The sequence below is a fragment of the Equus przewalskii genome, chromosome 4 (assembly GCF_037783145.1).
Source record: "Equus przewalskii isolate Varuska chromosome 4, EquPr2, whole genome shotgun sequence".
Classification (NCBI taxonomy): Eukaryota; Metazoa; Chordata; class Mammalia; order Perissodactyla; family Equidae; genus Equus; species Equus przewalskii.
Window position 1 is genome coordinate 28,427,234 of NC_091834.1, and position 13,787 is coordinate 28,441,020.

The 13,787-nt window shown below is 33.5% G+C and overlaps 1 protein-coding gene across 3 annotated transcripts in view; it reads right to left on the reverse strand.

Moving 5' to 3' along the window:
• Positions 1 to 1,347: 1,347 nt before the first annotated feature.
• Positions 1,348 to 13,787, reverse strand: part of SEMA3A (semaphorin 3A) — a 450,731-nt gene continuing 438,291 nt past the window's right edge. For 2 of the 3 annotated variants that reach the window (XM_070617315.1, XM_070617316.1), the window contains 2 exons: positions 7,219 to 7,361; positions 2,443 to 5,814 (listed from right to left, as the gene is read on the reverse strand). In XM_070617315.1, coding sequence (XP_070473416.1) covers positions 5,359 to 5,814; positions 7,219 to 7,361 — 599 coding nt within the window. In that variant the 3' untranslated portion in view covers positions 2,443 to 5,358. Of the gene's footprint in view, positions 5,815 to 7,218; positions 7,362 to 13,787 lie in introns of all 3 variants that reach the window. The other variant, XM_008527521.2, reaches the window with a different exon arrangement.

A 13,787-nucleotide genomic window follows, 5' to 3' on the forward strand; every position in this document is an offset into this window, starting at 1 on the left:
TAGGTACCATATAAATAAATAGTGTGTCTACAAGTATAATGTTTACATTAAGAGACATAAAATACATTCTTTTGTTACAAGAGAAAAAACTTGACAGTTTAATATAGTGGTGGTGTGGAGTTGACAGATTCAAGATGCAGCTAGGCCTCCTCATTTTTTAAAACTTTTTCTTTTGTTTAAAGAAAAAAAATAGGAGACTTTGCCTGTCAACTATCTGTGTTAACTTGACCTGCATCATTGTTTAGCCCTGAAGTACCCCATCTAGGGTATCCACTGAACAAATACGGGCTTCATATCTTAATGATATCTTTCATGAAGTCTTGTTTGTGAGTCACCTTGCTAATTAGCAAGGCGATGTTGGAACCTGTGGCCACGTCATCTAATACTAGATGAGGGAGGTAATCCTGAAGGCAGGTGAAATATAAGAGAAACTTCATCTGAACTGTGTTGCAGCACAGAGGGGTCAACCTGGTAAAGCTATTTTCTCCCAGCCATTAGTCTCCAAATCCCAGCTGAAGCACGACAGGTTGAACTGGAGAAGAGATTATGGCATAAAGATTAGTTTGAAGATAATTGTGAGGACACTGCCCAGTGCTATGACTCCAGCTGAGTAAAGATAAAAGTGGTCAACACTCAGAGAGAAAGGAGGGAGGGAGAGCAAAGAGGTCAAGGGATGGAAGGAAGCAGAGTGAATGCCACCATGTGCCAGTGATGAGAATGTGAATACTAATAGAGGGCAATAAATCAAAATCCAAGAAGAACCAAACAAATGTAACATCTTGACTCATAGTAATGGGACATTTTACTCTTCTTTGTGAAGCCTGGGCTCGTACAAGCACAGAGAATACTTTTTCCCAGAATAAAAGTATTTTTCACCCTATCTTCCATTCTCCTTATGTCTTCTGCCTAGATGGCCCTTCATTTTACTTCACCTGGGAAAATCTGACTTATATTTCAATTCACAGCCTGTATTGTTTTCTGAACATTTCCGTGATCCCTTTCCACAATTTAAATACTTCCTACTCTCTGATCCCATAGCACTTTTATTATGAGCTTGCATTTGGCAGTTGTCACATTGTAACCTGGTTCTTTCCAACAATGACTTATGTATATTGGTATTTCCTATACCAGGTGTCATGTGAGGCACTGAGGGCAGAGATGAATTAGATCCTGTCCTCAAGGAGCTCACAGTCTAGAAAGGGAGATGGGAATGTAAACAAAGAAATTATACTTCGTGATAAGTGTGGCAATAAAACGTATATAGAAAGCACAAATTTAGTACAGACAAGGTGGTTAGCCTAACCTAGGGATGCGAGGATCAAGAAAGACTTGCCAGAGAAGATGATGTAAGGCCATTTTGTTTTCTTTATTTCATTGTGAACTCTTGAGGATAGGGGTTATGTCTCACTCATCTGAATATCCTCATCACTTACCAGTGCCTATTACATAGTACACAGACAAAATCTATCACTGGAATTTAATTGAATGGATAAGAATCTGGTTGTAAAAGATAAAGTGTCTAGAAGCTCAATTTCTTTATATTCAAAATCGTCTTTTTGTTTGGTTTGGTTTAATTCGGTACCTGTGCCTGTGTGTGCTTGCGTATTTGAAACAAAAACCAATGTGTTTCTTTGGTCAGGTTGACTGAAAATGGCCATACTATATGAGGCACCATTTCTGTGACTTCATTCTCTTTCATTTATAGGTCCTCTTATTATATTAACTTAAAAGAGGTATGTTTCTTTAATTAACTAGAATAAGAAAATTGTTAGAAATCAAATAAACTAATAGCATTTTGCAGATTTTTTGAAAAATAATGTTTTCTTCTTTATGGAAACGTGCATTTTGCAAACATTCACCGACTTTAAATAACTATTACAAACAAAGTGAAAATAAAAAGAATGGATGTCTCTGGCATAAGGCCAATTTATAGCTAACACACTATAACACAATAAGATGACATTGAATTCTATTTGTTAAGTGTGTCTTTGAAACCATGAAACTTGATAGATTTCCATTAAAATGAATGCAAATTGTGTTTAAAAAATGAATTCATAAACCAAAGATTTCAAAATGTTATACTAATCACTCCATATTAATAAAATGCTTGCTTATGACCTTCAGGATAGGCAATTTCAATAACAATTATTGGGTATCTTTGTAGATCTTGAATGAAACCAAACTGATTATCATAATGACACATTATAGGATTTCATCCCCATATTTCTTTTTTAGGTATGACATAAATGTAACAATATTTAAATTAAAGGGCATAAAAATTCACATCGTCACCATAATAGAACCCAGTTTACAGATGACTACAATGAAGAAATCTGCTAGCTGATTATGTAGCAACCTGGCTCTGGTTCTCAACATTTTCTAAACTTATGTTCCTTGACACCATATGCTATGGGGAACAGTAAAGACATCTGAATTCAAATCTTTTGAAGAAATGTGTATTTAGCAACTGAATACATGCTAAAAGGAATAATTTACAGCAGCAATTTCATTACATTTTTCTCTCCAGTTTTCTAGTTCCCATCTGAAATGCAATGATAAATACAGATATGGAACATATTTACTACCTGGCAAAAAACATGCGTATTGAATGGGCACACACCTTCTGCCCTTAAATAGCACATAAACCACTTTGTTACCTGTGTGGGAAAATCTTGCATTTTAGGATGATGTTGAACACATTGAAATTGAGTACCTATAAAAAGTTGCATTTTATACTGTTCTTCCTCTTCTTTTCAAAATTATTTACATCTCTTTTGCCTAATGTGTAGGTAGCAAAAATATTAAACACATATTAAAAGTCACTAAGTAATACATAAAGAGGAGCATTAAGTGTGCATTTACATGCATTTACATTTTTTGTTTGATTTCAACTGGGCCATAATTTCTCCGCTGCAATGTACCTTTTTCCTACCTTAAGACTGCTGTCATCATTTGCTTAAGGTCACGTGAGTCTCTTAACAAAGTTTCAACTCTGATAATACATGCATATACCAAAGCCTATTAAAACTAAATTAAATGAGATTTCGATTATTTTTTGTGCAAACTGCCCCCTCTCAATACACATTGGCAGAAGATTATGACTGCAATGAGTTATTTACCTGCAAGTTAAATCTATAATTTTCTTTGAAAACATAGATTTGATGGTTTATAGAGACATGACAGTAAATTTGTTTGTTTTTGTTTCTTCTAATTGAAGTCTAGAATTTCTTTCTATGGATATTTTACAATGCTAAACAAAATGCATTCAGCCATTGGAAGGCCTCCCAAAGTTATCATAGAACCTCTATCCCTTCAAATCCTTTATTTTTAAGGACTTATAAGATACTTCTATTATTGCAAATAAATCTGATGTAGCTGCAAATTTAGAATGAAACGCAACACTGAATTTTAGTACAGTTAAGAAACTCTATGAAAATAAAAGAATGACCTATTTTTTGGAGCACTGTTTGTTCGTTGATTTATATTTCAAACACTTTTTTTTTTCTCTACAGGGAGTGTGTCCTTCAAATAATTTAAAATTCAGCTACCATTTGAGGATGTACTTCGATGTACTTCCAAAAGTAACACTGTATTAATCAATGGAGCCTAAAATTGAATGTAGAATATTTTTAGACTTTCATTTGAAACAAGCATCAACAAATTGCTTATTCAAAGTAATGATTAAAACTGAAACATGAGCTTCCATCTGTGAAATATTTCAGCTGATAGAGAATTTTTAAAAAATTCACTGTAGTCTGAGGTGAGAAATTAATGCTCAGTTAATTAGAATCCCAAGACAGCTAGAGTTAGAATTTCAATGTCACTTTCATTAATTGGCAATGAGATGTTTCCTTTGCATTTTTGTGCATGATGAAGGCCCTAGGGAGGGAGTCTGGGAAAGGTGAGTGCAGTGCAAAAGAGAGTATATTGTAAGGCTGAAGGTCTTATACATCCTTGAGACATGACAAAGGGTTTAACATGCTTTGAGTGTGGTTGTATCCTGGAAAATAGTTTGTATAAAAGTCATTCCCATTGATGTGAAAAGAATCACGTGTTCTTTAGACAGATAATTGTCTTAAACATGGTGAGATAAGAGGCAGCTGATACAGATGTAGACAGAGTTGGGAAATTTACTTTTAAGCTGTTCTGAATATTACTGATCTCTGTCTTTTCAAAAAAAATTAAGTGGCACAGATTCCTAATGGAATCATGAGAGAGTTTTTATGTCTCAAATATCATGCAGAGATTCAAGCACAGAATTAAGAGACATTTTCTATTAACATTATATTAAGATAATTCTTATTATTTTCATGAAATATGCAGTTCCTTTTTTCTTCATTAATCTACTAGGTACAAAAAAATGCATTTAACAAATCAATTTGTTTCTTCCCTTTTTTGCTAGCTAAATGCTCTGTTTTTCTAAGGACATTATGCAGGTTAAAATTAAGTTAGATAATGCTTAAACAAGGGGAGGTGTTATTTGTTTGAATTCCTCAGAGAAATAAAGCATAATTTATATCCAGGTTTTAGGAATTAATTGTTAATAATGTATATATGTTTCTAGGACAATACTGGCTATCCCTCTCAGAACTGAAGACAAAATGTCAAAAAAAAGCAGCACACAACTGGGGTTTTTTAAACAAAAACTATATAGCACAATAATTGTAAGACAAAGACCTACTCTAGCTTAGAAAAAAGCTAAACTTTACTGCATATTTGTCATGGTACATTTAAATTATAGTTTTAATAAAATACATCTTTAGGTCAAAGCTGAAAGAAGACATCAGTAGTAGATCAGTGTAGTCCATTTTTCTTCAAGAGGATGAATGGTTTATGTTTTTTTATGTTTCCACAGACCATTTCATTTAGTATCGTTTTACTCCTCTAGTACATATAAACATGAGTGCTGGTAGACAAAAAATATCCTTGAATCCAACCACATTTTGCAATATTCATCAGCTTAGTAAATCCATGCAGTTTATTTTAAACTTTTAGTTCAATAAAATGGCTTTACTAATGCAGTTTTTCTTCTTTAGATGGCAATATGGCAAATGACATTTTTATTTCTCAGGCAAAGAAGAAAGTGAAACCTCTACAATGAAATCTCGTAGGAAACATTGAGTCTGCTAAAGTGAACATCTGTGTTCACCTGACCTCTATTAGATGTTGGAATTAGGAGGAAAGCCTGTTAGGAAAGTTACTCATGGACTTAATTTATAATTGGTGGAACTCAGTTGCATTTCCCACCATTGTAAACATCCCCGTAATGCCATGAGAAAAGTTCATGTATATTGCATTTTTTCCAGTTATTGTCTAGGCAAGTTTCTGCTTGTTTGAGGTTTCTAGAGGTAATGCACTTCAGACACTCCTGGGTGCCCGCTCAAATTCGTGGGTCCTCCTGTTTCTACCCTTCTTATTTTCCTGTAAGTGCTTCCATTTGTTGCTGTTCCCTTGGGTGTGTCCTGGCCTTTGCCGTCGTTGTTTTCGGTCCCTTTTCCACACTTGTTCACAGAACTCATCCATTGTGTTCAGGTTGGGGTGGTTGATAAGCTGCATGAAGTCTCTGTACCAGACCTTCTGGCTGGGTGTCATGCTGTTGGATATTTCTTTGGTCTTAGAGCCATCACCATCATCATCTTTGTGAAGAAGTTCTTCCAAATGTTCTGTGTCAATGACTTCCAGGGTGACTTTAAGAAGAGTTTGCATGAATCCGTGTTCCACAGCATGACAGAGGTAATTGCCTGAATCCTTCCTCTGTAGACTACGGAGTAGAAGGCCTTGTTCCGTCCTGATGATGTGATCATCTACTCTGATCTAGCAGAAGGAAAAAAGATCGTAACAAAATATATATATTTAAAAGAAATATAAATTCTGAAACTCTGTCTCAGTAAAAATCTATGTTATGTGTTGAAGCACATTTTAACAGTTAATAAAATTTCTAACTGAAGAGAAATGATAGCATTTCCCATGAGGGAAAAGAAAATCTCTGTCAATTATTTTTAAGATACATTGCAAAATATTGATTGTCTACTGTTTTAATTGAATTTCTCATTATAATAATTTAAAATACTCAAGATAATGGGAAGAAAGGACAATGATATACTTTATTTTATAGATTTTAAAGAAGGTATATAAATATAGGAGAAAGTTAACATTAAATATAGGAATTGGAAAGGCAGAACTATAATGCCAGAAAGCAATGTAGCATTAGAATAAATTTATAATAAGATTTAAAAAATAAAATTAAAAAATCAGCAGTTGAGCAAGCAGAAAAAAGCATGGGATTACATGTTTAATAATTAAATATTAAATTACCTAGGTTTTAGATGTGACATAAATATGAATATATGCTCCTGAGTATATCTAACTTCAGTTTTATTTTGAAAACAGCTTATAACAGAGATCTCTGAAAGCCTAAGCTGGTAATATATAAAATCAGCCTTGACATTTGTATGATGTGATCACATGTTTAAAGCCTTCTTCAAATGTCAAAAAAGATAATGGGAGGATTTTTACCTTTATATTCAGATTATGTTTGTAAAATACACAATGTCTGCACATAATACATTTACGAATCATCTACATAGTTCGGTTATTCTTATTTAATGCTTTTAAAAAGCTTTAAAGACCCAGAGTACTCACTGAGATTTTCTGTGTATAATTCTTTAATTTTACAGATAAATAAAGGGATCCAGTGAGGAGGAAGCTCTGTCTGGTGCAACATATATAGTTCGTATCAGACTTCATACTGGGGCCTCAGATCCTTCACCCAAAATCTACTATTCCCTTCCTCAAATTTCCCCTCCCCATTTGAAGAGGAAGCTAATGGAGAAAGGAAAGTACCTTTGGATAGCAGAATTAATTGAACAAAAGTTAAAATTAGTAGGAGGATTTTATTTTATTTCTTTTTGTACACAAATATAGATAACATAATTGCTTTGAAGATAACTACAGGAAGAAAAGAAGACTCTAAAGTATATCCCCAAATTGCTTCTGGGATAAAACTCTTACCAGTTCACCTTTGTTTCTTCAAATCCTAGCACAAAACCTGCCATGTAATCAACCTTCAGTGAATGCTTGTTTAATGAATGAGCTATTGATGGGTTAAGAAAAGGATAAAGATTCACAGTACTTTCCCCCCACCTCAGGTCAACCATGCTGGGGTCATTTAACAGTATATGTTAGATAGAAATAAGCCAGTCAATTTCATCCCTATACCTCTTCTTTCTGCTCTTCGTTTCGCCTCTGGAATTGCCAATAGACCAGAGCTCGCTGCGATTTTGGACTGCATTCCAGGAATGTGCTACTATTTTCTACTCCATAGATGATTCTTTCTTCAAGACTGTGGCCATGGTGATTATCTGGCCAGTGAAGAGGAAATAAAATGAGAAAATGTTAGACAAGCAAACCTAACTTTCCAAAGTATTTATTTGGCAATTCAAGAGATAAATTGGTTGCCAAGTTGGAAGTTTTTCCAAATTGATTGAGGATGACAGCAAAGTCATGGATGTAAGGTTTCAAAACCCAAGTGCCTACCTAAATAGACTATTTTTGTATGGGTTATGTAAAGCATATGCAGAGATTTGTCTACCAGAAAAAAGCATTACATTAACAAAATCAGTCATGTGTGGAGTATAGTTATACACCTTTATACGCCATGATAATGGGCACCAAGAAATTATTTTCACCATAAAACTCTATGCTGTGACGAATGGGGCCAGCTCATATTGGGCTATTAGTACAATAGTCATACTTACTCTACAGCACTTTTGGAAACAAGAATCTGTTTCTGAGAAATTATTTTGCCTCTTTGTGTTTCTTTCTCATCTGTAAAATTAAATTCACTAGCCAATAATATTTATCTGGTATTTTACAGAATACAAGTAGAATTCAGGAAGTTTATACTCCCCATCAATAATCCCTAAAAAATCCACAAGTTTGTTCTGAAGATAAATTGGTGTGAAATATTTGGGATGGCTCTGAGGAAAGATGCACAATTATAATGTAATGTGGTTTCCATTGTCCTTATTTTAAAATGACACATCTTTTATTATTTTCAAGAATTAGGCTAAAGCGAATATATTAAAATGCGGCAATGAGGAAACCTGTTTCCTGATTAAGTTTCTATTATTTTATCCTTTATGTAACTTCCTTCAATGTGGTAAATGAAACACAGTGAAGATCAAAAGCACGACACAGGGAGTCTAGGTAAAACTCATTTAGAGGAAAAACTCCTTATTATCTTGTATAATCCTGTTTTCATTATGACATCCTGTACAATCTGGAACTCATTAAGTTAATTTAGAAAATAATAAATACATTTTCACATGCATAGAGGGCTGACAGTGTAGACAGTTGAAAAATTTTTGTTCTCTACTTCAAACTCAGCGAGATTTTTAATTAAAAAAAAATGTTTCCTCCCTTTTTTGGCATCACTTTGACAGTTTTACTCTTGTTATAATCAACTGAGTACTTCTGTCTGTCATAGACAATATGAGTTGCTCTCACTACACTTAAAGCTTTCCAAAATCCTGCTTCCATCCAATTCCTGTACATGGCCTATGTCAATCATCTCCTATCCTCATCCTGCCTACAGGCGACCTTCTGCCTCCATTTTCTATCTCCCGGGATGTCAACCTCACTGCCTCTTCCTCTATTACTCTCGTGTGAAACAAAACTCCTCTAATATTGGGAAGTATCTGTCCCTTCTTATTCAACAAATCAATCCCCTGGAAATAGGAAAAAAACAGGAAATGACTGAAATGTAAAGAAACAGCAATATGCAACTGATTCCAAGTCACATTTTTTTCCATATTGGAGATATATATCTTTGTGTGTCAATATCTACTTTGACTATGGTAGCATTTTCCTTTTTCCTCTGAAATTATTTGTATATCTTTAATTGATACGTTATGAATAGCACATGTTGCTGTGCTAGTTTGCAAGACATCTGCTTCCCTGGATTAGAGAGGAATTGAATCTCTATGCCCGACGGGGGCTGGAAAATCTCTTGTATTTCAGGAGTTACCATGACTAATTAGAATGGTTTGTTAAGTGTTCTTATTCCAATAAAATTTTAAAAAGTAAAAGAAAAAATTTTAATTAAAAAAAGAAATCCTTTCACTTTTAGGAAAAAACTTTCCATTCAATCTCTACATATTAATGAATCATAAGATATATGACAGCATGATAACATAGAAAAAACAATCCAGTGGGTTTGGAAACAAACAACATGGTGAGCCACCAGTATCTTCTGGCTTACCAGCTATACCTCCCAGGCCTATTTTTCCTGTAGAAATTTACGATAATAACTGACTAGTCTCTTACCTAATCTGTCTAAATTACTAAGGATATCTATAGAAATCTAAGGTATCAGTAAATCATTGCTCTCAAACATAGGACTCTTTAAATCCCTCAGTACATTAGTTGACACAAAGCTAAGAAGAGCGATGCAACTTGTATAATAAGAAAGAAGAGAGTTTAATATAAATGTAACATTGAATAGGTACACTTAAAAAAAGTAACTTGGTTGTCTTCTTCCCAATCAATTTAATCATTTTACTTGAACCACAGAGAGCTTTCTGTTAACCTTTCTTAGTCCTGAAAACCTGCTCAGTTTTTAGTTTCTCTTCAAGATTACGTCTGGTGGCAGCAAATGATTCCCAATGTACAAAAAGAAAAATTCTCTTGATAGTAAATGTTTTCTTCTATTTAAAAAATATTTCATTTTATCTTCTACTTACCTATAGTAGAATATAATGTAAGATGTTATTTGATTTAACCAAGAATTTATACCAAGTTATTTTTAGTCTATTATAGCAACAGTTGATGGTCTTTTTCAAGAAACATTGACATTCAGGTACTTTTCTACCTGAATGAGATAAGAACAATAACTGGAAAGTTTGGTTCATTCGCCTGCTAGCTTTAGTTAATTTGCCTTTATAACTACTCTTCCCAATACCTTAAGGACTCATTCCCCTGTAAATTGGCCCTTTCTTTCTCTCCTTTGTCTAAGTAAAAAGCAAAAGAAAATCTAGTTAGCAAGCAGTGAAGCTAAAAGTCCTGTCATATTAACTCTCAGCGAGTCACTATGCAGAGGCACTGTTGTCTTTCCTCGATTTGAGATTCACCTATTCTATGTTCTGTTAGGTACTGCTGCCATCAGCAAAAATTGCAAAAACTAAATTTCCACTAAGTGTAGCTATTTCCATTAATTCCTCTGCAGTAGAATGTTTCTATCATCAGCAACTTTTAATTTAGGGCCAGAACTTTCATTTAAAGTGGCCTCAGCCAAGCATTCAGATATTTGGGTGCTCAGATGTAACAACCTGTAAACATTTTTTTTCTGTTAATGTCTCCAAACCTGACATCTTATAAACAGATACCAAATAAATATTTAGAAAGAATGATTAGAAGGCACTCAGTAAATATCCATTCCCTTTCCTGGCCCTTCTACCCAACTGCTTGAGTAAATTTTGCACAACACAGAAAACATTAGAGGTCCAATAACAATATGTTTCTCTCTCTCTCCTTTTCTCCCTCCTTTCTTCCCCCTGCCCCCAATAACTCTTTGTCTCTCTCTCCTTCTCTCTCTCTTTCAGAAAAATTTACGAAGGAACAACATTTTGATTCTTGTCTTCTAATCTTACTAGATTTTCAATTTTTTCTTTGAATGTCAAACGTACTCTCATTTTGACTGTTTATTAAAGCAAACAGCTTTGCATAAAAATGGCAGCATAGTATAGCTATAAGTATTTTCAGAGCATATAATATTGAGCTCGTAATCACCCAATATAAATCAGAAGCTTAACTGAGAAAACACTGTTGATTAAAGATTTCTTGAAGGATATGAAATCTTGCAAATTCAGGGTTAGGTAAAACCCAAAATCTCACTCTAGATTAAACTAGTTGATCTGAGAGCAGTTTACGTGGAACACATTGTGTTAATCCCCTAACATAATTGATTTTATGGAATTGTGTTGGCTGAGGTTCCTCTGATTACGTTGAGGAAGCCCACAAGCAGTACTCTATGGATTTGCTCACTGTGTTTATGTCACAATGTGGTTGAGTATGATGTTCGTTGCACTGCGGTGTTTTCTCCACATTCATCTTTGAGAAATTTTTCTTTTTGGTCTTAGTTTTTAGGAATTATTGAGATTCTCTTGAACAATTGATTTTTTTAAAATAAACTTTGTGACTGATTAGTTGATCACATTTCCCCCTCTACAATAGCTAAAAAGACCTACTTAGAGGGGTTGGCCCCATGGCCAAGTGGTTAAAGTTCCGCACACTCCACTTGGGTGGCCCAGGTTTGTGGGTTCAGATCCCAGGCGTGGACTTACTCCACTCATCAGCCATTCTCTGGAGGCATCCCATATACAAGAAAATAGAAGAAGATTGGTACAGATGTTACCTCAGGGCTAATCTTCCTCGAGAGAAAAAAGAGGAGGATTGGCAACAGATGTTAGCTCAGGGCAAATCTTTCTCACAAAAAAAAAAAAACCAAACAAACAAAAAACAACTCATTAGACAAATTTATGTTTTACCCTTACAGCTTCTTGGTAAATATGTTCTTGCTGCATGCATGGTTGTGTTCTCTGTCAGTATACCTGCTATGCTTATGTGCCATTATTGCTATCTTTACCTTATCTTTGTTTTTAATCAAACAATTGCAAATTGTCTTAAATATATTAGGTCATTTAGCAATTATAGACAACATAAAATTTTTATAACCCTTTTTAATATCTTTTATGATGTTCTTAAAATATATCTACATAAAAAATAATGTCTCGATACAGAAATATTCTTAAATATGTGAGGTGATATTATTATTGCTGTTCTTGTGACAGTTTCAACTGTTAATTCAAAACTTAAAAGCCTTTACTGAGAATCCACACTGAGACAAATTATAAACTTCTTCTCAGCATCAATCCTATTCCCCGCACCAGCATCAAAGAAATTATTTCCTCTTCTATGTTTCCTAAAAATCTTTTTTTATATATCTCTTTAGAGCACATGAAGTCTTATTTGTTACAATTATTTGTTCATCTGGTTATCTTCCTCCATACTGCATGTTCCATAATTCTGGCACAAAGCATTCAGGAACGCTTAGCTGATGTCCGTGGAATGGGAAATCTAGGTAACTATTTACATTGCATTTAAAAGCTGAAATCTCATGTAACTTTGACATCCTCAAATCACAGAGTTATTGTAAGTACATAAAAGAAATGATTAAAAGTTTAATCAATTAAAAACAGGTTTATAACCCTGATTATGACAGAATATGTTATTAAACTTTTAGTAAATGTAAACATCTCAAATCTAAATTTGTTAAGTTTTATAATGTTACAAGAGTTGATTTGAGATATGGTGGGAAAAGATGATGACTAATCAAGTATATTCCAAAAGCAAAAATTCCAAATATGAGATGATAGGAAGAGAAAGAGACTTGAGAAATCATATGAATACATTTTCACATCTCCAGGGACACCTGTATGTCTCAAGGATGTCCATGCCAATGAGTTAACCTTGTAGATTTCCAGAAAGCAAGCAATCTCATTTTAATCCATTTTAAAATCTATTTAGCAACTATTTTGAATACAAACTTTTGTCATGAACATTACCAGTAGACAAGAAGGGTAAAGTTGTTAAATTGGCATAATGAATTCTCATGGGTTGAATAATCTGAATAGATACAGCAAAATAATTGAGAGCTACAAAAATTAAGATTATTTTAAAAACATCACAGTGTGTTTGAATAACACAATGCTATAATATGTTACAGCTGTTAATGACAAGAAATAATGTTTTTAAGGAAGCAGTCTTCAATTAATCATTTCCTCTTTTAGTGGGATAATTTATGAAAATGAAACGAGGCTAATAAACCAGAAAGAATGGGAGGAAAGAAAGAAGTTAAATAAATTGCTTCCTTTTGTAACAACAAAAAGTCATGATATCCATCATTTGGCCAGAAATATCACGTTGCTAAAGGCCTTATTTAGTATTTGATTCTCTTCCAATATAGCAGAAACAGAAGGCATCACATTTCAGCTTTCCATTTATTTCACTTTTCATTTTAACCCTATAAGTGTCTCCCAAGATTGAAATGTTAATAATGTAACAATCTTAGGAAATTTGACAACATGTAGAAAAGACAGAGATGAGTAAGGTGGTGAACCATATATTTATTCAACTATTTGATCTCTGTTATCGTTTTGATGTTCTCCTCCTTCAGGTTATTAAAAAGTTGAATTTCATAAATAATAAATATAAAAGTAAAAAAACTGGGGGAGGGGAAAATGGTTGCAAATTATTTAAATATTCAGCAAATACAGTTTGTCTCTGAACTGCATAACAAGAAATCTAATTCCAGTTGTTTGCATCATATTGCAATTTAATTGTTTTTTCAATAATATTCACTGTTAAAGGTTATTCAGGGGAGGAAAAAAATGTTGCCCGTCAACTCTTAGTGACAAGGAAAATTGTAGATATGTACTTCTTATGTATAAGCATCATTACTTACATTTTCCTTACTAGAATCAAGATGATTTTCTCCAGAAATTCAACAGGCACTTTATCAATAGAAAAGAATCTAATTTGATTTCAAGCAAAGGAATAATATCTCTTTAAGTAGCAGTAGCTGAAAAGACATTTCGCTGGATGAATCAATGTCGTTTGAGAAGATGTAAAATATTTAAAAATTTAAAAAATTGACAAAAATTTCATTCATCTTTAATATTCACGTATATTTTTGGACCTATTTACATGGTTAACAACTGATTTAATAA